This window comes from Denticeps clupeoides, chromosome 10 (genome assembly GCF_900700375.1).
Source record: "Denticeps clupeoides chromosome 10, fDenClu1.1, whole genome shotgun sequence".
In the NCBI taxonomy this organism is placed as follows: Eukaryota; Metazoa; Chordata; class Actinopteri; order Clupeiformes; family Denticipitidae; genus Denticeps; species Denticeps clupeoides.
Window position 1 is genome coordinate 5088658 of NC_041716.1, and position 25083 is coordinate 5113740.

At 42.6% G+C, this 25083-nt stretch overlaps 2 protein-coding genes across 3 annotated transcripts; both read left to right on the top strand.

Moving 5' to 3' along the window:
• The first annotated feature begins 10710 nt into the window (after window positions 1-10710).
• On the top strand, window positions 10711-15905 carry LOC114798630 (neurotensin receptor type 1-like). 2 transcript variants are annotated; one of them, XM_028994493.1, is made up of 4 exons: window positions 10711-11487; window positions 12713-12899; window positions 12979-13063; window positions 14424-15905. In XM_028994493.1, exons 1-4 carry the CDS (start codon window positions 10825-10827, stop codon window positions 14704-14706), a joined length of 1218 nt encoding a protein of 405 aa, XP_028850326.1. In that variant the 5' UTR covers window positions 10711-10824; the 3' UTR covers window positions 14707-15905. The 2 variants fall into 2 exon arrangements, with proteins under 2 accessions (XP_028850326.1, XP_028850327.1); XM_028994494.1 differs by having other exon boundaries at window positions 14427-15905.
• A 4686-nt stretch (window positions 15906-20591) lies between these two features.
• On the top strand, window positions 20592-24997 carry rad21l1 (RAD21 cohesin complex component like 1). Its single transcript, XM_028993369.1, has 12 exons — window positions 20592-20735; window positions 20825-20954; window positions 21728-21830; window positions 22021-22121; window positions 22292-22411; window positions 22577-22666; window positions 22972-23192; window positions 23363-23453; window positions 23675-23829; window positions 23917-24039; window positions 24226-24300; window positions 24809-24997. The coding sequence occupies exons 1-12, from the start codon at window positions 20592-20594 to the stop codon at window positions 24995-24997; spliced, it is 1542 nt and encodes a 513-aa protein (XP_028849202.1).
• Window positions 24998-25083: the final 86 nt, after the last annotated feature.

Below are 25083 nucleotides of genomic sequence, written 5' to 3' on the forward strand. Positions count from 1 at the left end.
AATAATGTGAAATAACAGCAATATGAGCTATGTGTGAGTCTGTAGGACTGTGGTGGGTAAAATGCAACCAAAACAGGAACAAAAAGAGACTCTTCCCTCTGCGCTGCCACCAACACTGTTGTCGTCCTTGTCACTTAGCGAGCTGGCAGCCAGCATTTTTTGAAACATTCTAGGCCACTGCAAGTTAAAGTATTTCTGACTGATTACAGCTGCCCTTGGCCAAAGAATCCTCAGGGGAGGTCAGCAAATGGAGCCAAGTCTGTCGCCGCACGTCGCCCGTCCCTGACTTTTCTCTCTTCTTTCGCTTTTCTCTTTCTGATTTAATAAACGAAATCCCGCCGCCTGTTCCCGACTGGCATTCCGCAGCCCAGCAGCAAGGAGACTAAACAAATGACATTTAATTGAGTGACTTTGCTCCGCGAAGCCGACACATGGGCTGGAAATGCGCTCGCCTGCGCATCTCTGTCCTCGCGTGTTTAGTTGATTTACTGTGTTTTACATTTTCCTGAGGATCACTTCAAAATTCCCACCACAGGTGTCATCAAAGAAGCCCGCAGCTGAGATTAATACTCCCAAAGAGTCGGCAAAGCCGCAACATGTTTACCCCAAAGCCTCAAAGCTGCAGGGAAAGGTGGCTGGTAGTAAAGTATTCATGAGCACTCATGCAAATGCATGCAAGCTGCATACTTCAGTCTTTAAAATGATCTCAAAATAATGCTCTTTTTGCAGGTTTGATGAATTTAGAGTGTGAATGTATTAAAATAAATTAACCCAAAAGCAAGCAACTGTAGAGTGGGCTTCTAGGAGGCACATATAATGTGTAACATGATGCATGAACATGAAGCTTTTTTTTTTACTTTTAATTTTACTTCCTTTGAACATGTGACTGGTCACATTCTCTGAATTGCAAAAAAAAAAATCTGATGAAGGATCACCAACTTTCAAGGAATTTCATCATGCTAAAGGGCAAAGTCAATTTATATACAGCTACCTCAGTAGCTGTTATGTATGTCTGCTCTAATAAAGTCACATTTATACATATTCCCCAGGTAGCAAACACACATTGGACCAGACTTGACATTGGCTGGACCAACACAACAGTGTGTTTGGCTGGAAAAGCGAGCCAGCCCCAGAATAAATATATTAAAATACATAGTTCCTGCCAATTAGTCATGTTAGCTGTGGGCGCGACCTGTTGCATGCAGGAGCATTAAGGTTCATCTCATTTCATAGTTCCATTTCTTTGAAATTACCAGACTAACCATGTTATCGATCAATTCCATTCCCCAAAGGTTTCAGCTTTGCTCTGAAAATGTATTTAAAATAATTTAGGGAAAGAGCATCTTTTACAAAATACCTCCATCAGATTCCTGTAATTCCATGTGTGAACCTGGCATATACAGTCCCTTGTGTACAAATTGACCTCAAGTGCCGCTGAAATATATTTCAGAAATGGCTCATTTTATTCCCAAAAGCTTTTGTAATAATCATTCAGTGCAAAACAAAACTGTCAAAAGCTATTCTAATATTCAAAGCTTGGTAAAGCCCATGGAGTCAATTTTTGCAAAGACATAAGTGTTGTCGCCTTGTCATATGAGCTTCACCTGTCACTAATAATGGATCAATTAGGTCTCATGTGTGTATAAAAAAGAAGCCCAGTAGACTAGACCTTCACATCAACTACAACTAGACCTCTGCAAACATGCCTAACATTCACCCTGAGACTAAAGTGTTGATGATCAAGAGGCTGAAGACCAGATCCACTGTTGACATGGCAGACACCTTCAATGTGTCTCAGCGTCAAGTACAGAGGATAAAAAAAATATTTGAATAGACTGGAGACGTTTTTGAGGAGCCCAGGTCAGGTAGACCATGCATGACAACTGCTCGAGAGGACCATTTGTTGGCTCGAAAATCCAAGGCCAACCCATTTTCCACTGCAGCAGAGCTCCACGAGCCCATGTCACCTGAAGTCCCTGTGTCAACCAAAACAGTTTGTCATATTCTGTCTCAAAATGGCCTCCATGGTCGAATCAGTGCCCAGAAGCCAGCACTACACAAAAGACAACTGAAAAACCGTGTGGCATTTGCCAAGGCCCACAGGACGCTGGGTTTTTCAGATTAATATTCTGTTGAATTGCAGGAGACCTACTGGAACCCACATGGATCCGAGATTCACCCAGAAAACAGTGAAGTTTGGTGGAGGGAACATCATGGTCTGGTGTTACATCCATTATGGGGTGTGTGAGAGATCTGCAGGGTGGAAGGCAACATCAATAGTCTGAAACCCAAAGAAATGTTATCTACCTTTTATATTCTCAACCATAAAATTCTGCAGCAGGATGGTGCTCCATCACATACTTCCATCTCCACATCAAAGTTCCTCAAGGCAAAGAAGATCAAGATGCTCCAGGATTGGCCAGCCCAGTCAAGCATGGAAGACGAAACCAAAGAATATTGATGAGCTCTTGGACGATTGCAAGGCTGCTGTCTTTGCTATTCCTGATGACTTCATCAATACATTGTATGAATCCTTGCCAAACCGCATGGATGTAGTCCTTCAAGCTCATGGAAGTCATAAAATATATTAAATTTGGATCTTAGTTAAACTTAGTGAAACTAATTCATTTCAGTGCATTAAACATCATTTAGTAGTGTTTTAGCTTTTCATATGAGTTATTTCTAACACCAATTGATTAATTTTAATTTTCAGGTTAATTTCAGGTGTTTCTACAAAATAGATAAGGGACAAGAATTTTGTCAAGGACTGTATGTATGCATGCCAACACATTCTTATATACATATAGATGAGAGAGAGAGAGAGAGAGAGAGAGAGAGAGAGAGACACTGCTCCCTTTAAAAGAAAGGCAGAAGTTGCCAGAAGCGTCATTGTCAGATGTTGGACCCTTGTCTGTTGGAATTCTGGAAGATTTCTTCATTGGAAAAGGATGAGGTGAGGGAAGGTTGATCAACATTCCAGTCAGACAGGATCTCCAGCTCGGTGCGTCTCGGCATGTCTTTGTTGACTCCCTCAGGCCACAGTAGAGGTTCCTGGGCTACTGAGGAGATTTGTCAGATGAGCTACTCCAGCCGGTTCCCAGCCACCTCCCCCAGGCAATATATATTTTGCTCGAATCACAAATGCACATTGGCACGCTTATCCATCAGGCCAGCGCATCTGCACCCCACCCCGGAATGTAAGGCAATTTCTGCTGGCTCGGATCAGGACGCGCTCGTGCGAATGTGCAGCTCCTGGGCACGAATTCGGAGGACATTCAGCACCACTCATCTGTTATGCTAATGTGATGAAAGACCCAAGCGCAATTTCCGCCATTGGCTTTGGACAGTTGGCTACAAAACAAGGCCATTCAGGCCACTGATGTGTTAATGAAGCGAGCTTCGTTACCTGCACACATTTTTAATCGTAAAACTCTGTGTAGACATGTGGCTCATGGTTATGGTTTCTATTTAATCTTGTTTCGCAAAGCGTGGCAACAGGTTGTTCAGCCCATGCTTCCTTTCCAACAAATGAGGGCATGAGAGTCTCAGAGGCAGTTTGGGATCTCGGCCTTGCCTTGATTACACTGAATTGCATGGAATCGGTTTCAGCCTCTCCTCCTGAGAGCCTTCATCAGCGTCGCACGCACCCCCCTTTCCCTCTCAATTCCACTCACGTTCCCCAACTAGGCATTGATTTATGGCTGGGGCCGGTGAGCGAGCGCTCGCGCCATGTCGGCGCATCGGGTCTCCTGAGTGACAGCTTCCATTAGGCGGCTGCTGGGTGACGGTCTGAGCAGGGAGCCCAGAGATCTCCGCGCCGAAGGAGCCCAGTCGGCTGTGGACACTGTGGGGCTGTGGGGCAATGTGCTGTTTATCTCGCATCTCCCGGTCTGTTTCCACCTCTCCTTTCACCTTGCTGCAACCTCTTAAAATGTCCATATAGGCATTTAATTCAGAAGATCACAGCCTGTCTAGAAATAAAACGGCCCACGTGGCCGATTTACAAGCGTCCACGGACCTTTTATACCTCATCTGCTGCCCTCTAGCTCTTCTGCCTTTCATTATTTTCAGGACGGCATGGGATGGTGCACAGATCAATGCTGCAGATCTTACAGAATAACAAACAATCAGTAATCACCGCATTTCATCAGCCCTTTTATTTATATAATTTCATCTGTTTTCTTCTCCTACTCGAACAATCTATACCACATCCAATTTCAGCAGCCGTAATGACAATCGATTTGGAAAAGAAAAAGATACGTTTGAAGTGAATTGTTTTTAATTGTGTAATATAGAGTAATATTACAGAAGCTGTAATCATGAGTTCAAGTTTGAGATGTGAGATGTGCTTTCCTACAGCACCCTCTGCAGGCCTGAAACAGAAGGGCTTTTATTGAAGCTGCGATTCATTGTGTTGATATAAATTTATGATTCTCGTTATTCCCAAAGTACATCTTTTGTTGTTGTTGTTAGAGTAGCCGATCAGTCAAGGGAAAAGCGTATCACTTTATCAAACACTCATTATGTGTTTTTGTTGTTTATTTTTGACTATGCAGATTTGTAATTACAACTTAATCTATGCAAATTACATTTGATCAAAAAGGCCTCAAATGCAATTAACTCAGCAACCATCCTTTGGAGTATATGCACTTGTGTGCATGTAATCTTTCAAAAACTTCTGCCTTTTTTAGTTGAAACTGCAAGTGCTGGCCAGATTGTTGGGGTGCAATTTTCAGAGATTTCACTTTGATTGGGTCATTTTGCATCGGTCGTTGACCTGGCGGGAAGAAAGGTTCCTATCTGGATTCTGCGGGGAAAATGTAGCATTTTTTTATATAGACTTTGCTTTTAAATTGCTGAAGCAGAGCGGCAAGCCTGTTCCATTATATATATACCATATAAGAACCGGCATATAACAATGCCATTGTTCTCCTGCCAGCTTTTTTTTTATTGTGAATGAAACATTCACAATACATTCTTAGCAGCAAGGTCAAGGGAACAAAATGCAGCTTATTATGCGCAGATAGATTTTCCATCCTTTAAAAAAATTTACTGGAGATCGCTGACCCTTTCTGCTTTCTATACATTTCCTGAGTCACTGCAGTAGGAAAAATATTTCTTCTTAGAAAATATGAAACATTTTTAAAGTCTGGCCATTGCAATGTGCTTTGCAGTTGGTTACACGCTGATGCGTTCATGGCCTTGACGATGAAGCTTTTATGGCTGTGGTGAAAGTGAAAAAAGAAAGCAATGGACATTTGAGCAGGCATGTTGGCGAAAATGGGCTCGGCTGTACTGCAGTATGTAGGTATGCTATTTTGAGTGTACCATTCTACTCTTTGGGCTTCGTGGGGTGACAGAGCATTTTCCTCAAGTATGATGAATCGACTGTTCTGGAGATGGCACCTGGGTCCTTGGGATGTGCACGGCTTGCAAGATGCGGGTTTTTTAATCATGTTAGCATTAGACCTCTCAGACACCAGTTTGAGGTCAGAATCCCATAGACCCCCGTGGAGCCAAAAGTAATTTTGTTGGGTTGAGCCCTAGATGCTGCACACCACCACAGTGCACAACACATTCTGGGGTGCACTTCTACTTCTTCTACTTCTGGACATGCTCTATTAAATCGGCTTTGTTTTACTTTAAAGGACTCCAGTCCTTGATGATGTAGATATTGCAAGTAGTTGTGGAACATGGTGGTGTAGCAATATGAAATATCTTCATACTGAAAACAATTTATTGTTAGCTCTGTGTTAGCTATTGTCTAGCAAAATATGTAATGACATATATGGGCAGTGGTGGCTTAGTGGGTTAGGAAGCGAACCGATAATTGGAAGGTTACCGGTCCCGAACCGCCAAGGTGCCACTGAGCAAAGTACCGTCCCCACACACTGCTCCCCGGGCGCCTTTTATTGCTGTGCACTGTTCACTAAGGTGATGGGTTAAATGCAGAGGACATGATGTTTCACAATGACAATTACTTCACTTTCCACTTTCCACCAGCGCATTGCATATGCTTAATCAAGTCAGTATTTGACTGAGATCCGAAACACATATCTAATTGGTGCAGATCACTTATTGGTCTAGTTTTGTCAAATGATTCCATATATTGCTACCTTCCACACCAGGAACGGAACACCAACACTCGATCAGACACATCAGGACTAATTTTCATATTGATAATAAAACAAAACAATATTGCTTATGTGTGTTACATGGATAAGGATTATTGCATGCAAATCACTCCAGATTAGTGTAATTCCACCCAGTCATCTCAACGCAGTGAATACGACGGCCCAAGATTTCATCTGGTGATGATAACATCATGGTTGCAGGATTTCTGGGCCTGGCATTTCTATCTAAATGCAGGCAGGGTGGTGGCAGCTCAAACCTTTACAACAACCTGAAGCCGTTCTGGAAGGGAAAACCACTATTTGCATCTGAATGTGCCTTGTGGCAACCATGGTACTTATCAACTGTTGCTAGGGACTGGGGACCACTCTCTGGTTACATAAATCTGCCTTTATTGTGTGACAGTGAGCCATTGTATGGACCTGTGTTTAATTATACAGCACACACAAGGACAAAGCGCAGGAATAAAAGGCCAAGCAAAACAGTCACAAATATTTATTTTTATCTTACTTATGGCACGAAAGGACAAGAAATTGAAAGAAAGAGCTAAAAAGTGCATGCATTATGGCTCTATATAAGACATGTCTGAGCATTTTGATGCCTCTGTCATCCTGTTTGTTTATTCTGGTCCCTGTGCACAGCGGTGTCTGCTGTTTTTTGGTCTGAGCCCCTTTCGGACGCAGCATGCAGTCAGGCTGAGAGTGTGCACCCTCTGTGGCTCCATGCGGTTCCTTACTCCGCCCCTGACCATTAGGGCCTCCACAACTGCGGATAAAGCGGGAACACTCTCATGGAAGTGATCTGTGGACAGCTGACCCAGTGCACCTGCATTTTTACACATTTTACAAATCCTCTAATTTTGTAGTACCATACAAAATTACTGCAACCATTTTATAATTTTCTATTCAAATGCCAGAGTCCTGCTTCTTAATGGAAGAAGAGTTGGTGAAGGTCCAGGGGGTCATTTCTGTTTCTCATGATCAACCATCATACATGACAATGTCTTGACATGATTAGTGCTAGATTATGGCTGCACCTACACCTGGTTGATCTTGAGGAAAAGGGGTTGAGCACTGATGGTTCAAAAAGTCCCCTCGGTGGTGGAATGAACTTCCCCTCGAGGTCAGAACAGCTCAGTCACTGAGTATAACGACAGCTCAAGACCTTCCTCTTTAAAGAATATTTAGATTAACTTGTTACTTTCTTATTGTCAAACTTGTGTACAGAATCTACAACAGCGTGAATAAAAAGATTGTATTCATAGTTGGGGGTCCTAGTGAACCAGAACTGATCACTTCATCAATGGTAAATTGAAAGCACATTGTAAGTCGCTCTGGATAAGGGCGTCTGCCAAATGCCTTAAATGTAAATATAAGTAGTAGGGTGGTAGTAGCCTAGTGGTTTATGAACCAGAAGACATCAACATCACAGGTTCACTTACTACCATTGTGCAACTGTCACACTGCATAATGGTGTCTGCTAAATGCTGTTCTTACAATATAAATGTAAATGTAAGTTGAGTGTAGGCTGTATTTTAATCAGTATCATGATCGATTCTCCTTCAGTTCAGAAATGCTGCCTTCATTCTGAGGATTTTAAAGAATGCATCAATGTCTAATGAGTTAATTGCACAGTTGGCAAATAATTAATTGTGATTCATTCTTAAGACTAAATCTGTTTAGTTAGTTTTAACAAACTAATTATATCAAATTAGCATTTAATGCATTAACAGTCCAAGCCTAGATGTAACCAACAATTTTATTATGATGTGTCTTGTTTGGTTTATGGTTTTCTGCAACTAGACTCTCTTCTGCAACGTCCTCTCCCGCCTTTTTCTGTAGGTTCTGTGGTGTGATTGCGGGCGAAAAGCCTTGCTAGACTGTCTCAATATCTCCTCTTGTCTGCGAGAAGGAGTCTGTAGGATTCTAGTCTGGACATGGAGACACAGATTGTCAACAGAAGAGTTCCTTGTCAGACCCGCCAAAAACTGGGGACAAAAGTATATCTTCCATTGTCCTGTGGGTGATTTTGTGGGAATCTTTTGTCCACCAAGACTGTGCCATGGTGGAGATGATGAGAGGTGTACTCAAAGTGGAACTTATGTTTAATACATGACACCCAGCAAATGATTGAAAAATAAAAAAAACATGATGCCAGTTCACCTTCAAAGACAATACATTAGCTGGATTATGATTCTTCCAGTCCACAAAGTCTTCCTAAAATGTATTTGCTTACTTAATTTTGCTTGTAAAGACCCAGGCACCTGATCAGCCCGACTATCACTCTAGTATTAGATTAAGTGTAGACGTTGTCTAAATGATGCAGCCTTGTTAAGCATTAAGCACAGCAAACTTACTGTGACCTCTGATGTTCACATCAAATATAGTTCAGGGAGCCCAAGAACTGGACTTCCTCTGAACGGGCTTAAGTGCAGCCCTGTTTCAGAACACAAGCCTTTTACAGGCATCAGAAGAACATCACTTGCAGACATCAGACCTTAAACCAACGCTAAAGGCAACATCTCCAGATAAAGGACTGTTTTCTCTGCATTTGGGTGACACAAAATGTGACTATTTAAGAAAGAAGTCCTAAAAGAAATCAGGTGTCAGTCATTTTTTGGAGTGATGGCATTGAGATATTTGTTCCAGTTTTTTCTGAGATATTTATTTTGTATAATATGGATGAGTACATGCAGTTTTTGTTTATAATTATGCAGCATCCAGTGTCCAGAATGATATAACTTGGAAGCGGACACGTTGTGAAATGTCTGGCTGCGCTGTGGCCACTTTTCAAACTGGCTGAAATCCCATCAGATGAATGCCTTTATTTTAGATGTGTCCATCAGCATAGATCACGTCTAATGCACAGTCTTTATTTAGATACTGACTGCAGGATGATTCAGAAGGACATTTCATCCTGAATGATCACTTTTACAACAACAAAGCAAATACTGAATTCAATGAAGGACAAACATATGTTAAAAATGTATTAGTTAAATTACTTTTAGTTTGGCAAAAATGGGACTTCAGTGATGAGCTTATTTTGGTACTAAAAGCTGCCGGAGCTGCAAGACAGGAATAGACACCAGGGTAGGATTGGTCTTACTGGCTTCGGGGTGAGCTGAGTCGTGGCTGGTTGCTGGTCTGCAAATCCAAGCCATGACAGCCATCCAAGCACCGGCGACAGGTGATTAAATACGATCACGTCACTCGTCTCCGTGATCCTGGTGCGCGTGTGCGGCATCACGTGACATAAAATCTCAAACAGATTTCAAATCAAGGCAAATATGTGTAAAGGTTTTACTCAGGAAGGGGACTAAAAAAAGTCATGTCACCAAAGAGGAAGTGGAAACAGGGAAACGGGGAAACTCCTGAAAACAACACACCTTCATATATACCAGACCCCAGTGACTAGACTCAGTAAAAACGCTGGCAAGGACAGCATTGGGTCTGGCCAGTCCACCAAACACACACACATCGTACACCACCACATATTCACACTCACTCATACCACGCACAGGCACTTCCTTTTTTCAGGGCTGCAGATTGATGTTCATTGTGTGGGTTCCTAATGCCCTGATTGTGTCCGCATGTTTTCATATATATAAAAGTACCGTTGTTGTGTCTCATCAACGTCTGATCATTTATGGTGTTCAGTGTGTATCTGTCTTTTAAGTCTGTGTCTGTGCGATGTTAAATTGTTACGTTCACGAGTTGAAAAAAAAAGTAAAGCACACAAATTATTCAGGTTAAAAAATGAAAGTATGAATTATGTTGAAAAAAAGGTTGTTTATATGTAGAGATGAGCTAGATGAACTGGGGGTTGGTCTCTTCAGTTTACATTCACAGCATTTATCAGACGCCCTTGTCCAGAGCGACTTACAACCAGTCAACAGGGACAGTCAACCTGGAGACACTCAGAGTTAAGTGTCCTGCTCAGGGACACAATGGTAGTAAGTGATATTTGAACCTGGGTCTTCTGGTTCATAGGTGAGTGTGTTACCCACTAACGAATGATCTACAACAAGAAAGAAAAATATGTTGGTTGGTTAAAAAAATCTGAGATAAACCAGGGTTTTGTTCTTGCTGGTTCCTATCAGTACTGTATGCATATTATTCATCTCTACATGCACAGCAAGTGTACCTGTTGTATTTGCACATCCGAGCCTCTGAAAATGTTAGATCGTATCGAATTTGCGTTTGGTTGCCGTCCAGTTGCGTAACGCAAGCGACCAAAACTCCCAATAGCTCCTCGAGCATAAATATTCAAATTAGGACTCCGAATGCAAGCAGTTTGACAGGCAGAATATTTTACCAGGAGATCCTCCTGATAAAAAGATTAGTGTTGCGCAGGCAGGGTGAACGCGATGCATGCAGCAGTTCGTTTAAAACTATAATGACTAATTATGACTTCTTGGCAAAGGCAAAAAAAAAATTACAAAACAACATTTTTGGACTTTAATATACTGAATCCGAAGTGTCACGCCGAAAATGAGCGTTATTAAATACAGATGTAATGGTTTGTTCGGAACGCCTCCAGCTGCGGCGGACTCGCTGCGTAATTCCCTCACCAGACAAAGGAGCGTCGCCACCCGTTACGCGCGCCGCCCTCCCGTCCCCGGTAACCGGTGGCCCGGTGGAGTCCCGCGGCCGGCTGCCTTTTAAAGTTCGCGTCTCGGCTCCGACCGCAGGCATGAGCGCCGGCAACGCGTCGCGCCCCGCCCACGGAAAAGTGCTGTCCGCGGTTCGCGCCCCGGCGCCGGAGAACGTCTCTCAGGTCCTCCTGCTCGGTAACTCCTCGCTCGGAGCCGAGGACTACCTGGACGTCAACACGGACGTCTACTCCAGGGTCCTGGTGACGGTGATCTACGTGGCGCTGTTTGCCGTGGGCTGCCTGGGGAACGCCATCACGCTGCACATCGTGGTGAGGAGGAAGCCCCTGCCCCATCTCCAGAGCACCATCCACTACCACCTGGCCAGCCTGGCCGCGTCCGACCTCCTCATCCTCGTCCTCTGCATGCCCGTCGAGCTCTACAACTTCATCTGGGTGCACCACCCGTGGGCCTTCGGGGAGGTGGTGTGCCGTGGGTACTACTTCCTCCGGGACGGATGCTCCTACGCCACCGCGCTCAACATCGCCAGCCTGAGCGCGGAGCGCTACCTGGCGCTGTGTCACCCGTTCAAGGCCAAGAGCATCGTGTCCCGCGGACGCACCAGGAAGCTCCTGTGCGCCCTGTGGCTCGTCTCGCTCCTGCTGGCCTCGCCGATGCTGCTGACCATGGGGCTGCAGACGGTGGGCAACGAGACGATCTGCACGCCGATCTCCTCCGTTTCCACCGCCAAGACCGTTCTACAGGTGGGTGAAATATTATTTTACAGCCAACAGATGTGACTGGCTGAGTATTCATGTTTTATTATCACTCATTATGAGTTCAAACCCACTGTGACCCTGAGTGACACCCTAATTTGTTGGAACTGATTCAACGTATAAAATGCACCTTAAGTGTCCAAAGTATATTTTTTCTGACAAAAGAAAGCAATATATATATACACACATAAAATTGTTGGGTCACTCTTAAAATGCATAACAATCATTGTACTGCATGCAGTAATCATTCAAGCAATCAATTTACAAGGGTTAGACCAAGGATGTCAATCAGTTAATGTCCAGATCCATTTTATGCCTATAGCCTAGAACACCTGGCTGTCTCTGTCATAGCTACTCGTCTCTGCCAGATGGTTTTAGTGGAACTACTCGCCATTACCGTGACGGACGTCAGTGAATGACGCAGTCAGATTGAAAAGTCTAATTTTTCTTGTTCGAACCCTTAGCAGGCATAACTTCCCTTTACTTATATGCTTTTTTAAATTTCAGACTAAAGTTAAAATCCTTAATAATATGGAATAACTAATTAGGCAAAATTAGATGATGGGACATTGAATGTATTGTAATTTACACAAACAGAGGCTGGTACAATAAAATTCTGTTCATGCCTGTAAATGTATTATTTCGGTATTTTGGAGGAACAAAAAGAAATGCCTTTAGGGTTAGGCATAATTTCATAGAAATAACATCTAAAGAACCATTGGGTGAGGATATCTGTTTATGGCTAAAGAACACAGATTATCACTATGGTTACAACATTGAGATGAACGCGTTGCGCTCGGCAAGACACAGGACCTCCCGCGGATGCAGATCCTCAGACGCGCAAATAAACGGGATTTATTAATGCCACACGCCGGCTTTGAGCCAGTAATGGGGGAATGGAGAAAAGGAGGTGGAGCACTTCAGCACTGGATAGGGATTTTCTTGCTCACTTCAGGCTACCGTTACTATTATTACTTCGTTGCCTGTGTATGTAGTGCACAGAGGAACAAACCTGCCAGAGTTAATCTTTTATTTGAGACCTAGGGTTAATAATGGATTACTCTAGGCCTTCCACCGGATTTCTCATTTGATCTCTCTGCCACTCAATTTCAAGTCTTATTCCTACGGCTTTTCCGAACCAATCTTGGCATGGCAAACAAGGTCCCGTGTGCTCCCTTTACTGAGACATTTCACTCGTTTTTCTTTCTGAAAGGTCAATGCCCTGCTTTCCTTCGGAATACCGGTGGCAGTCATCTCGCTGCTCAACTGGCTCATTGGCAGACAGCTGCAGAACCTGTCCCAGCAGGCCATGCTGCATGACTCCAACTGCGCGGCTGGCTCCAGCGCTGCTGCCGAGACGTCGCGCGAGCGCTCGCTGCGTCACAGCGTGGCCATGCTGCGTACGTACGTTCGTCCGGTCTGCACATACCGGAATACCAGCCAGAAAACTAACTGCAGATTCCTCTGTTTCCTTGTCAGGAGTGGTAGTCGTTGCTTTCGTGGTGTGTTGGCTTCCTTACCATACACGCCGCCTCATGTTCTGCTACATCACAGAGTGGACGGAGTAAGTACAGTGACAAAAATGCGAAGAATGGATTCTGTACAGGTGAAAACTATACGGTCCAAATGAAAGTAAAAAAGAAGAAGAAAATAATACAAATTCAATAATTAACACTAAAACAATAAAGTTCTAAATTGCATAATTACAAGTTAAAAGTCAGAACATAATGAGAATAAAATGTTACATTGGAAGAAGAATGATGATTTAGTGAAGCTATACTTTTGTATTGGATTTGAATTTTTTTAGATGAGCATCATATCATCATTAGTGGATCATATTTAATCGCCTGTCATCGGTGCTCTGATTCTAAAAATGGAACTGGGGTCAGCAACCTTTAATACTAAAAGAGACATTTGGACCTGCTTTCCACAAAAGGGAAAATTCAGAAGCCGCAAATTCTTGACTTGTAAAATGAAGATAACACTGCATATATTGTTTTTTCACGTACAGTACAGGCCAAATGTTTGGACACACCTTCTCATTCAATGTGTTTTCTTTATTTTCATGACCATTTACATTGGTAGATTCTCACTGAAGGCACCAAAACTATGAATGAAAACGTGGAGTTATGTACTTAACAAAAAGTGGAGACCTGGCCTCCACAGTCACCGGACCAGAGCAAATGGGGGCTATTTTGAAGAAACTAGAATATAAAACATGTTTTCAGTTATTTCACCTTTTTTGTACATAAGTACATAAGTCCACGCGTTCATTCATAGTTTTGATGCCGTCTGTGAGAATGTAAATGGTCATGAAAAAATGGATGAGAGGTGTGTCCAAACGTTTGGCCTGTATTGTATATGCTATGTATAAAAATTAGGCAAGCTTGTGAAATTTAATTTATGCAAAGAAAATAGTTGCGGGGGTTGGCAACGATTGTACGTCTGTGGATGTTTTTTTTTCACTAGAATGAATATGCGTGTAGAAGCTGATGACGTGACAAATGTTTAATCACCAAAACCCATTCGGACACGTTCGGGAGAAAGAGGAGATCTGGTCATCCTGATTACTAATCTAATTCAACAAACTGATTGACAGCTCTGGTGGAAGTGGCGGGCATAGATGCATATACATTTGCATTTGTGACATATGTTTAGAAAAAAAAAAAAAACATTGCATTTTAATGTTACAAGATCACAATAATTACTTCAATAACTGCTACAAATAAAATACACTTAATTTAATTTTTTGTTTTTTATTTAAGGACAAAGAGCCATGGGTTGCCAACCCCTGATCTAGAACTATTTTATGACATATTCTCAACTCTATTTCCATAATTTAATGACATTCATTTTGAAAAACAGAGTCATGATATTAAAAGGACTACTGTTTTTTATTTTTTGGCTCTTTTTTTCCCTCTCAGTAGCCTGTATGACTTCTACCACTATTTTTACATGGTGACAAACGTCCTCTTCTACGTCAGCTCCGCCATCAACCCCATCCTCTACAACCTGGTCTCAGCCAACTACCGGGAGCTGTTCCTCTTCTCACTCGGCTACTTCTGCCTCCCCTGCTGCCGGAGACGAGGGCTGGAGAGGAGAGCCACTGACCACCAGCAGCTCCAGCAGCTGCCCTCCACCGTGGCCACGCCACACACCAGCCGCGTCGTCCTCTGCTCATCGATTGTTAAGGAAGTGGTGTACTGAACAGAGGGCCGGCTGGGGCGTGTAAATGGAGTCAATTCATCACTGGATTCCTTAAGAGGCATTGCGCTTGTGGGGAATATTAAAAGAGACGTAGCACTTGGCAAAGGCCAGGAGATTAGGAGGATCAGAAACCTAAAAAAAAAAATAGAGGAGAGTAATGGGAATGGCCTGTCAGTAGACGGAAGCTCCGATCGCATAATTATTTCATGGGTAAAGACTTATCATATGTTCACAAGCGCAGTGCAGGCCTTTTCTTTTCATCCCCGTTTGAGACTATTGTCTATGACGGGCCAAGAGAAGGGCTTCAATGGACTATTGCGGGAGTCTGAGCTGTGAGCTGCGTATCAATTACCAGCATTGTTGCGGCTGGTTTGCGTGATGTCGCGCAATAGCTGTGTAATTTCTCACTCATGCTCGCCTCCATCCAAATATATGTATTTTTAGTTGCTGTGCGTTTTACACAAGGCTTATAAATGAATGCTGAAAACAAAATTAGTTTTAGGGGAAGGCATTGGTCCTAACGGTTTTGCTGTTTTATGTTATTCGAGTAATGGTGGTGTGGTTGCAACAAAAATACACAAAGAGGACATTTCAAGAACATTTTAAGGTCAAAGCTAATATGATTTTCCACACATTGAAAGCATTTTCAATGAAAGGACAATTTTTTTTATTAACTATCCAGCACAACTCCTCAGCAGGTCCAAGAAAAGCTTGTGACAGAGTGCAGATATTTGGACGTGACCTGAGCAAGGCAGTCCCCAGGCAAGGCACCAGCTCATCACAGTGTGACGTTATACGTGGGCTAATTTAGCACCTTCATTGCACTGAACCGTGAGTGTTAACGTGTGTCCCCACAGGGTTCTAACCCAGGTACACCAAGGAAACACCATGTGTTGCAGTGTCTTCATTTTTTACTTGAAGGACAGTAGGGTAGTCCCTGAGAAGAGACAGGCGCTCATTGCTGCTGTCTGACTGGAAAAAGGACTCAAGATGAACGCCTTTCAACTGCATGCATAATTTCTATGAGTCAAATGCACTTAGCCCCTTATGAGTGAGGCAAATTATGGACTGAATGTACAGCGATACTACATGATGTAGACGAGCATCTATAGGACACCATTGGTGCTGGTTGTCAGACAACCATCCAGCTAATTGGCCTTTGGCATAATACGACTCACCTTTTAAAGACACATTGGTAATAACGAGTGAGAAATTAAAAAACTGTATGTAAAAATGTTCCACCCCTCCCTTTCTGACCACTGTATGTCAGGTTTGTTTGCACCTATGTGACATATATGTGATGTTTTATTCGCTGTTATTAAAATCCTTGGGAAGCAGGTTTTGTTGTGCTTTGAATTGGCTTAGATTTAGAAATCTTTGGAAAATGACACCATATAAATAGAAATAAAAAGAATGAGCATGACGTTTTTACACATGTACTGTAAAGCCAAACCGAGGTCCGTTTTTCCAAGTGAAACCCTTACAGAAGACATCCCCAAAACTTTGTCCTTTTATAAGAAAAAAATGGAATGAGTGAATTAGAGAGGTAGAATAAACACGAGCCTTGTAATATGCATGTGGGCCGTGCGGTAGATAGCGATGCGGACTCACACCTCCAAGGTTGTGAGTTCGAATCCCAGTTTTGCCCATACTGCAGCTTCCTCCTGCCTTAAAAGGGCTGATCATGTACTCCTATATTAAATGGCAAATCTAAAAGCAAATGGTACATGTGCCCTGCACCCAGTGTCCTGGGCTCCGGCAGCCACAACCCTGAATAACAGGAAGGTTAAGCATAGTGACTGATTCCAGGTTGAGTGACTGATTCCAGATTTTTAAAAAATGTAAATCCACTGTGAAAGTTGAGAACAACTAAATACTGATGCCTACCATTGGTGGATCAAATCAATGAGAAATATGATTAGTGTGGAATTGTCGACCGTTCTTAAATGGCAAGCATTTGAGGTCAGCAGTGTAATTGAATGCTACCTTCATGACGTGCATCTTGAAATGCCAAATGCCCTTTTCTGAATAACCATTTGTATTGTTACTGTCAAAATGAAGAAAAGATTATTAGCCATGAATAACGTTGCATCACATGCATGCCATGCTACAAGCCTTTTGGAGTCTAAAATGCCATTCATTTAACCCAGGGTCAACAGGGCATGGAAAAAAATCCCGGGAACTGTGGCCCTTCGGCCATAACAGTTCTGCTTCTCTGAAATGACCACACATCTTGACCGATAGCCATACAATGAGAGCTGAGACAATGAGAAACCTTCAACAATGTCTATAATTATGGTGGCAAAAGAGGCCAAAATCTACACAGCGGTCCTTAAGGGGGGTTAGTGGTGGCCTATCGGGTAAGGAAGGTGCCACTAAGGTGCCACTGAGCAAAGCACCAGCCCCACACACTGCTCCCCGGGTGCCTGTCATGGCTGCCCACTCCTCACTATGGGTGATGGTTAAAAGCAGAGGACATACTTAGTTGTGTCACCATGTGCTGTGCTGTGTTTCACCATCACTTCCATTTCACTTACAACTGACAACCTTCATTGTAACCTACAGATTCATAATTGAAACACACATCCACATAATCCAGGCCACTTCTGTTGCTGTCAAAAACTCATTAAAAGCTTCACTTTTAATAAGGCCTGGCATAGCAACCCTGAAGGTCTCTAATGAGAACTCTGAACCCTGAAGGTTCTCAAAGTTCTCTAATCATTTTTTTTTTATCTAGGAGAAGTTCATTAAAGAGGAAGTAATGAGGAAAAACTTCTACATGCCCCACCCACAACTAAACATGAATGATATAACTTGCTACATAACTGTCTGAGAACTGTTTTATAACTGTAAATATGCGCTTTTAGATTATTTTAAAATTTATGTCACTCTACATCTTCCACTATCATACCTGTCTAGACTGAACATCATAAAGAAATTTAATGAGATACATGAGATTCCAGGTTCCACATGAGACTTGACAGGTGTTATGCATTTTTGTATTTTTAGCCAACCATTCAGCACCATCCATTTCCCTACCAATTTCTTATACTACATTATCATAGTACATCCCAGCAATTTCACCCTGTAGATGGTACCAGCGGAAGACCCACACAACCCTGGTGCAATCTGGAATCTCCAATCGACTTAACCTACATGCCGGTACTGAGAGAAAACAGGATGAAACCCGAGCAAAAAACATTTCTAGGTACAACATTCCAACATCTCCCTTCACCACCTTCTAATGCAGCATAGGACAGTATGTAAACAGAAAGTATTAATGTAATTGTAAATACAGCATTTAAGATTCAATATGAAAATATTTAAAGTTATAAATTTTGGACTGCATGTTTATCACTTTGCATATTGAATCTTAAATTCTGTATTTACAATTGAGATACAATCAAGCATTCAGTTGCAGCAATTTTGTATTTTTTATTTTTAATTCTAATACTTTTTCTGCATAAATACTTCCATAAGACAGTGGCCATTCTGTGTATAGGTTTACTAAAGGGTAAAAAACAGTTATCTACAGCTTTTAATGTCAATCTCTCTGCACTCTATGATATTTTCATGCTCTTTTGTTTCATACCAGAAATCGCATTTTCTGCCACATTACCACAGAAGTGAGAGCGGGAAAGCTGAGCTGCCTGTTATTAAATTACCCAACACACTAAAAAATTGGGATACCTTTGCTAAATAATTTGTCAATCAAACAAATCAAACTTCATTTGGCTTGTGTGGGTGGACCTCATAAGTAGCATAGCAGGTCACACAGGCCACATAAAATATGTTCAGGAAGACAGATCATGAAGGCATGTGAGAAGTGGATTTCTTTATCACAAGTTTATGCCAAGAGATAGCGCTGCTGCTGATGTTGTATTTCTGAATGTGGCTACATTCATATCCTTGAATTACCAAACAGATTCTTTTTCAAAAAATAAAATGTTGCATGATTGTTTTTGAAAACATGAACCATAAACCATGATGCATTCTCTTGTGAATATATTCGGCTAATGATGAGCAATTATTGAATTCCTTTTTTAAAAGTCCATTGTTCTTAAACCCGCTTAATGAGAATGACAGAGATTGACATAGACCGACTCCCACCCCAGAATGCTGAGATGATGTTTGGATGACAAGGACCATCCATTACTGACCAATGGGTGGTTCGCGTTGTCTGACCAACCTATCCAATACATGAAGTTACAGTTACATGATACAACATACAACACCAGATAAAGAATGAAAAATCCATGCTCCATACATGGCCCGGATTTTGAGGTACAATATTAAATGTAACGCCATGGCCACCGTTATAGACAACCAATCACTTGCATGATTTAAACCCCTTACAGTTAAATACAAGATCAGCAAACCCTCCCAACATTATCAATAGCATCTGTGAATAGGCAAAGTAATAAATTACTAAATAAACAATGGGCAAACACAAACTCCACTTCCGCTTCCTCAGTGGCAGCGGTGGCCTAGAAGGTAAGGAACTGGACCTGTTATCAGAAGGTTGCCGGCTCGAATCCCCAAGTTGCCACCGAGCAGAGCACCATCCCCACACTGCTCACCAAGGGTGATGGTTAAGAAACACACTTCATATAGTTCTATTTATGTCAATACATCTATAGATGTGGTAGTAGTAGCCTAGTGGGTAACACACTCACCTGTGAAGCAGAAGACCCAGGTTCCCCACTTGCTAACATTGTGTCTTTGGGCAAGACACTTAACCCTAGACTGTCCCTCTAACTACTGGTAGTAATAAAGGGCGTCTGCTAAACACCTAAAATGTAGATGAATAGTTTTTAAGATAAAAGAAATAAGGGTAACATTTTCCCCCAATACATTTTAAACGAAGGATGATTTATGTTGAGTCATCTACAGTACAGGCCAAAGGTTTAGACAGACCTTCTCATTTAATGTGTTTTCTTTATTTTCATGACCATTTACGTTGGTAGATTCTCACTGAAGGCATCAAAACTATGAATGAACACATGTGGAGTTATGTACTTAACAAAAAGTGGAGACCTGACCTCCACAGTCACCGGACCTGAACCCAGTCGAGATGGTTTGGGGTGAGCTGGACCACAGAGTGGAGGCAAAAGGGCCAACAAGTGCTAAACACCTCTGGGAACTCCTTCAAGAGTGTTAAGAAAACTACTTCAGGTGACGACCTCTTGAAGCTCATCTAGAGAATGGCAAGAATGTGCAAAGCAGTAATCAGAGCAAAGGGCGGCTATTTTGAAGAAACTAGAAAAAAAAAAACATTCAGTTATTTCACCTTTTTTTGTTAACTCCACCTGTGTTCATTCATAGTTTTCGGGCGAACGAACGTTTGTCCCATGCACGCCCTGTATGAAATTTGAAACTAAATCTATTTATTTTAATTGACGCGAGCGCTACAAGGCTCGTCCGGCGGGAAGCGCGAGGCCGCAGATAAAAAGTCTTCTTTTTCGCGTCGGCTAAAACTGACCGACAATTAAAAAATATATATATATATATAAATCACACACACAAAATCACGAAGAGACGAAGACATTTGTGCAACTTTCCTCAGCGGCTGGGTATCTCTGTCGAAACCGGTCTCTTGCTGTTGAATGCGGCGCCTTACCTTATTATGTTGATTATGCTAATGTGAAATGCTAAAAGGTATCTGAGGTAAAATATTGCGCTTTTTGACGTCAGTGACCTTGTTTCCTTGTTGTTTTTTTTATTATTAACTTTTCTTATCACCGTTGGTATCCCCAGTAAACGAGAACGTACTACTAGTCAGCTAGAAATGCCACGAGGTTGCGGACGTGTCCATTAAACCTTTAGCCGAAGCTGACTGCCGTTCTGACCGAAGTCTGCGTGTGTAGGAGCGGTGGCTCAGAACGATGTTCTACACGCATCTCTTCACCTCCAAACGAGGAACGCTGGCCAGGATCTGGCTGGCCGCCCACTGGGAGAAGAAGGTCACCAAAGCGCAGGTGTTCGACTTGAACCTGGAGACCACGGTGCAAGACATCATCGGTCCTCAGGTAGGTCTCGGCGAAGGCAGAAATACACGCGCTGTTAAATATGAAATATTTTTTTTACGATGTAAACCGTCGGTTTGCTCCAATAGCAGGTGAAAATTGGCCTGCGTTCCTCGGGCCACCTGCTTCTGGGTGTGGTGAAGATTTACTCACGCAAAACCAAGTACCTGCTGGCTGACTGCAATGAAGCAGTGGTCAAAATCAAGTTTGCCTTCCGTCCAGGTTTTTTTTTAATTATTATTATCATTATTAATGTCGTCGTTCTTGTATTAATCGCCATCATCTGGTATTTCATTGTTGTTGTTTTTTGTATTGACCTCACAACCGTTGAGGTGGTTTTATTATTATTATTATTATTTCCACACTATTGATGACAGCAGCAAGGCGTTTTGAGCATTCATTTGTACATGCTTTTAGTCACCGATGTTGCCAGATCCTAAATGTTAAATTATGGTACCAGAATCTTGAAATGACCGTATTTTGAAAAAAAATACGCAATTTCCATTCTTTTGCTTCTGAGAAAATGTGCTTCAATAATACATATTACCATAAACTGCATATTATATTGTATAAGGCAACTTTTACCTACAGAATGGATTGCGTTCAGCAAGGCTACTGAAGCACTGCATTATGGGATCTGTAGTTTGTGTGTTATCAGTGCTTCATATTGCCAGGCCAGTATAATAGATCTAAATGATAGGTCCAGAGGTGGCCTATGGGTCGCGAGTTTGACACCTATGTGTTAGATTGTGCATTGATTGGCTATAAAGGCACATGAGATCACTGTGCATAAACAGGCTAAGTATGTGTGCAGCCAGATGAAAACATCTGTACCCTGTCGTGGGTACTAATGAAATAACAGCCATTAAATGAAGGGGTAAAATAATCAGGATTTTTTCGGGAAAATGATGGGACCTTTGGTAAAATTATTGTGCCAATATGCTAATTATCATACATCTGGGAACACTTTTAGTTACTGTAGCTTCTCAAAACAGAGCAGACTGACCTTCCGCAGGATGGAATGGAGGCCATGGTCAAAGCCATTACGCTGCAGGAGGACTTCACCGACTTTGACCCGCATCTGACTGAACCCAGGTTGTTAATTACAGCACACATCCTCTAATTTATACCATACATTACTGGTTTTACTACACTAAAATGTTCTCCAGCATCAGTTACTTTCATGAAAAATCTCAACCAGCATAATTATATATATATACGCAGTTTAGTCTCTGTGTAATTTCATTATTCATAAAAGAATGTTATCTGGGTGGGCTATGTGGGACAGATTTGATGCTGTGGACCACTTCACACTGAATCAGTGTCGTACGGAGGACATCACTCTAAAAGAAGAGTTTGGAAATAGCATGCTCACTATGGAGTTTTTAAGTATATACTTCATTCTTTTTTTTTTTTTTTTAATGGAACACAGTAAGATGTTAAAAGTGTATATATTTTTTCCAAATTCACAGTCTCACAATAGCCCAGATACTATTTTTTTTCGACCTGTGATATGAACAAAGAGAATAATGTGCTTAATAACATATTTTAATGTTTAGGTGAAGAGACCTCATTGAACCAAACCGGATTGTTTGGATGGGCAGATGTGAGTTTTGCTAGTCTCGGTCTCCATGGTGATGGCTTTGGTGATGAAGGGAAAGAGTTCAGCCTGCTTGGTATGTCACAGTGCTGGCTGGCAAAAAGAGCTGAGCACAACTAGTAGCAATAGTTTTAGCAATAAAACCAGGGTGAAGAATACTGTTGTTATTATTTTACGTTATACATTGTTTTTAATCATGGCAAGTATTACATCATGTATTTTTAGCATGTTTGTTTTCCTGCAGACTTTATTGATAACTCCAGTGAAGAGATCATACCTTGTGCTGTTAATGAGACACCTGAGAGACCAGCGCCAACAGCGGTCACTGATGAAGGTAGTCCATGGGATGAAAGCGCACCCTGCTGGCTGTAGCAAGTATTGCAGTGAAACTGGGGGGAAAGGAAAAACATTTTGTTTGTAAATGAATGTCTGTGAAAGGTGACGCTTCAGTAGAAGTTGTGCAGGATTTGTCCACCCAGGTTTGTGCTCAGACTTCCACCATTCTGGTGGAGAACATGGCAGAGTGTTATGTACTGGAACCAGATGCTGCAACACGTAAGTGTTGGCACTTGCGGTTTTCACATAAATGGAGTTCATAACTCATAAGGAAACTGCTTGTCACGTGATTAACGACTTCAGAGATGAAGAGACGAAAGAAAAAGCGGTCTCTTTTGGTTGATGAAACCATTGGACTCTCTGATGAGGTCATGAAGGGCCAGGTAGCTGATGCCAACAGTCTGCTAAGGCCTATGGAGATAGCCCCGCCCACCCGCCAGCTTATGGAGTGGATGGCAATAGCAGGAGTGGACAGCCTCTTCCAGAGCTTTTGCACTCCAGTCATACACCCCACCCTGCAGCAGGTGACAAGGAACATAACACATTCATATATTCCTCCTGGTACCAAAAAAATGTCCTAAATGTCCACTTCACCTCGCTTGAAAGGTCGTTGCACATTTCTCATGCCTCATTGTTGAAGAACCGTGATGAGACAACTGTGATGAGCAAGTGGTTCCTTTCTTTCCCCTTCCAGCTTTTCCTGAGGGAAGTGTCTCCTGGAAAACTGGTGGCAGATGGCATAAGCGATGACAGCGACCCCGAAGACATGCGGGAGCGAAGAGAGGGTGCAGCACACATGAACTAGCACCCACGCCACACAGCCCCGTGCTAAGTAGTAAACACTCATCTTAATGGTACACACAGCTACAGTGTAAACCTGCTGTAATGGTCTACAGTTGTCCTCAAAAACTGCAGCTAATCTGGGATGTTCCCAGTCTGCAGGCCGCAAAACTGGCTTCAAATTCAAGTTTTTAGCCGTCCTCATATAAAATGTGTCTGAATTTAGGGGAGAGGGAGGCCAGCGCCTTTCCCTTGGAGGAGGCCACCTTTCTCCAGGTGTCTGCGGACTGGGATGGAAGTAGAGCCGCAGGAGCAGCAGAGGTTCTGGAGAGGGCCGGCCTTCATCGAACACGTCAATCAGGGCTTTGGGAACAGGCGAAGGTACCGGAAGGATTTGTGGTATTATCTACCCTCACCGTTCCCTGTCTGCCTCTAACACTCTCTCCATCCTGTTCTTCATCATCTCAGCACGACTCTCGTGCTCAGGAGGTGAGCATGCAGGATGTGTCCCTGCCCGACCCTCCTTCTGAGGAGTCCATGCTGCCCTCTGCAGAGGAGAGGGAACTCCCATGGACCGTGCCACATACTCAGGTGCTCACAGAAAACCTTCCAGTGCTTTTTCAATTCTGATCTACAAATGCCTTCAGCCGTGTTTCACATATTTCCATGAAATGTTTACCAGTTTAAAATTGAGCACTAGTTGCATCAGCATCATGTTTAAAGGTTGAAGACTCTCAACAAACTTTAATTGAAGGCCACTTTGTCCTTTGACTGCAGTCTGAGCCGGTGAGCCAGGACACGGAGGAGAGAAGGATGACCAACCGAGCACAGAACCTTCTTCTGGCCCTGAAAGTGAGAAGCAATCAAAGGCCTATTCTGAGCTTCATCGTCTAAATGCCTGTCGCGTTGCTCCCTGGAGTGAAATCTGAGCTGCTGTCCCGTAGCATTGAGGACGAAAGAGAAGGGATTAAGCGTCAGGCTGTGGGTGGGAGTAGGATGGTTTATTACAACACAGAGGGCACAAACTCAATCAACATGCCAGGCTTCTGCTGATCCCTATTCCAAGTGTGACATTCCACAGTCTTCCCAGTGATTAGATGAGTCTAAACTAAAGCCACAAGAGATTTTAAATTTGGCATTTCTATTCTTATTTCTCTTATTTCAGTCAATGGTTCATAATTAAATTTAGTCTAAATGACTTGGGCTTAAACTTTTATTGGAAAATGGAATTTTCTTACTTTTTATTGTTTGTATATATGAGGAATCTACTATGAATGCTACAGTAGCCTTAATTGTCAGTTCACGTTCTGTTTTTTTTTTTTTTTTCTTTACGTAAACGTGTGTGTGTGTTTTGCCACAGAGACAGAGCAGTAGCCGTAGCGCTGTGTACAGCCTGCATGCCCTGTGTGAAGGAAGCTCTCGCTCCCGTGCTGCCGCCCTTTTCTTCAGCCTGCTGGTGCTGAAGAAGCAGGGCGCTCTGAACCTGTCCCAGAGCGGGCCCTACGCAGACATCGTCGCCACCCCGGGACCCCACTTCCACCAGCTATAGGCAAAAGAAAAGAATCTACGAACAAGTTCTCTCTGAATTGAACATTGAAAACCACAAAACTTCCCAGTAACAACATAAATTGTTAT

Excerpts from the sequence above, each read along its gene's own strand:
- LOC114798630 (XM_028994493.1), top strand. The coding sequence starts at position 10,825 with ATGAGCGCCGGCAACGCGTCGCGCCCCGCCCACGGAAAAGTGCTGTCC. Across the intron at positions 11,488-12,712 it reads CCGCCAAGACCGTTCTACAG|GTCAATGCCCTGCTTTCCTT; the intron begins GTGGGTGAAATA and ends TCTTTCTGAAAG. Across the intron at positions 13,064-14,423 it reads TACATCACAGAGTGGACGGA|TAGCCTGTATGACTTCTACC; the intron begins GTAAGTACAGTG and ends TTTCCCTCTCAG.
- rad21l1 (XM_028993369.1), top strand. The coding sequence starts at position 20,592 with ATGTTCTACACGCATCTCTTCACCTCCAAACGAGGAACGCTGGCCAGG. Across the intron at positions 22,412-22,576 it reads AGAGTTCAGCCTGCTTGGTA|ACTTTATTGATAACTCCAGT; the intron begins TGTCACAGTGCT and ends GTTTTCCTGCAG. Across the intron at positions 24,040-24,225 it reads GGACCGTGCCACATACTCAG|TCTGAGCCGGTGAGCCAGGA; the intron begins GTGCTCACAGAA and ends CTTTGACTGCAG.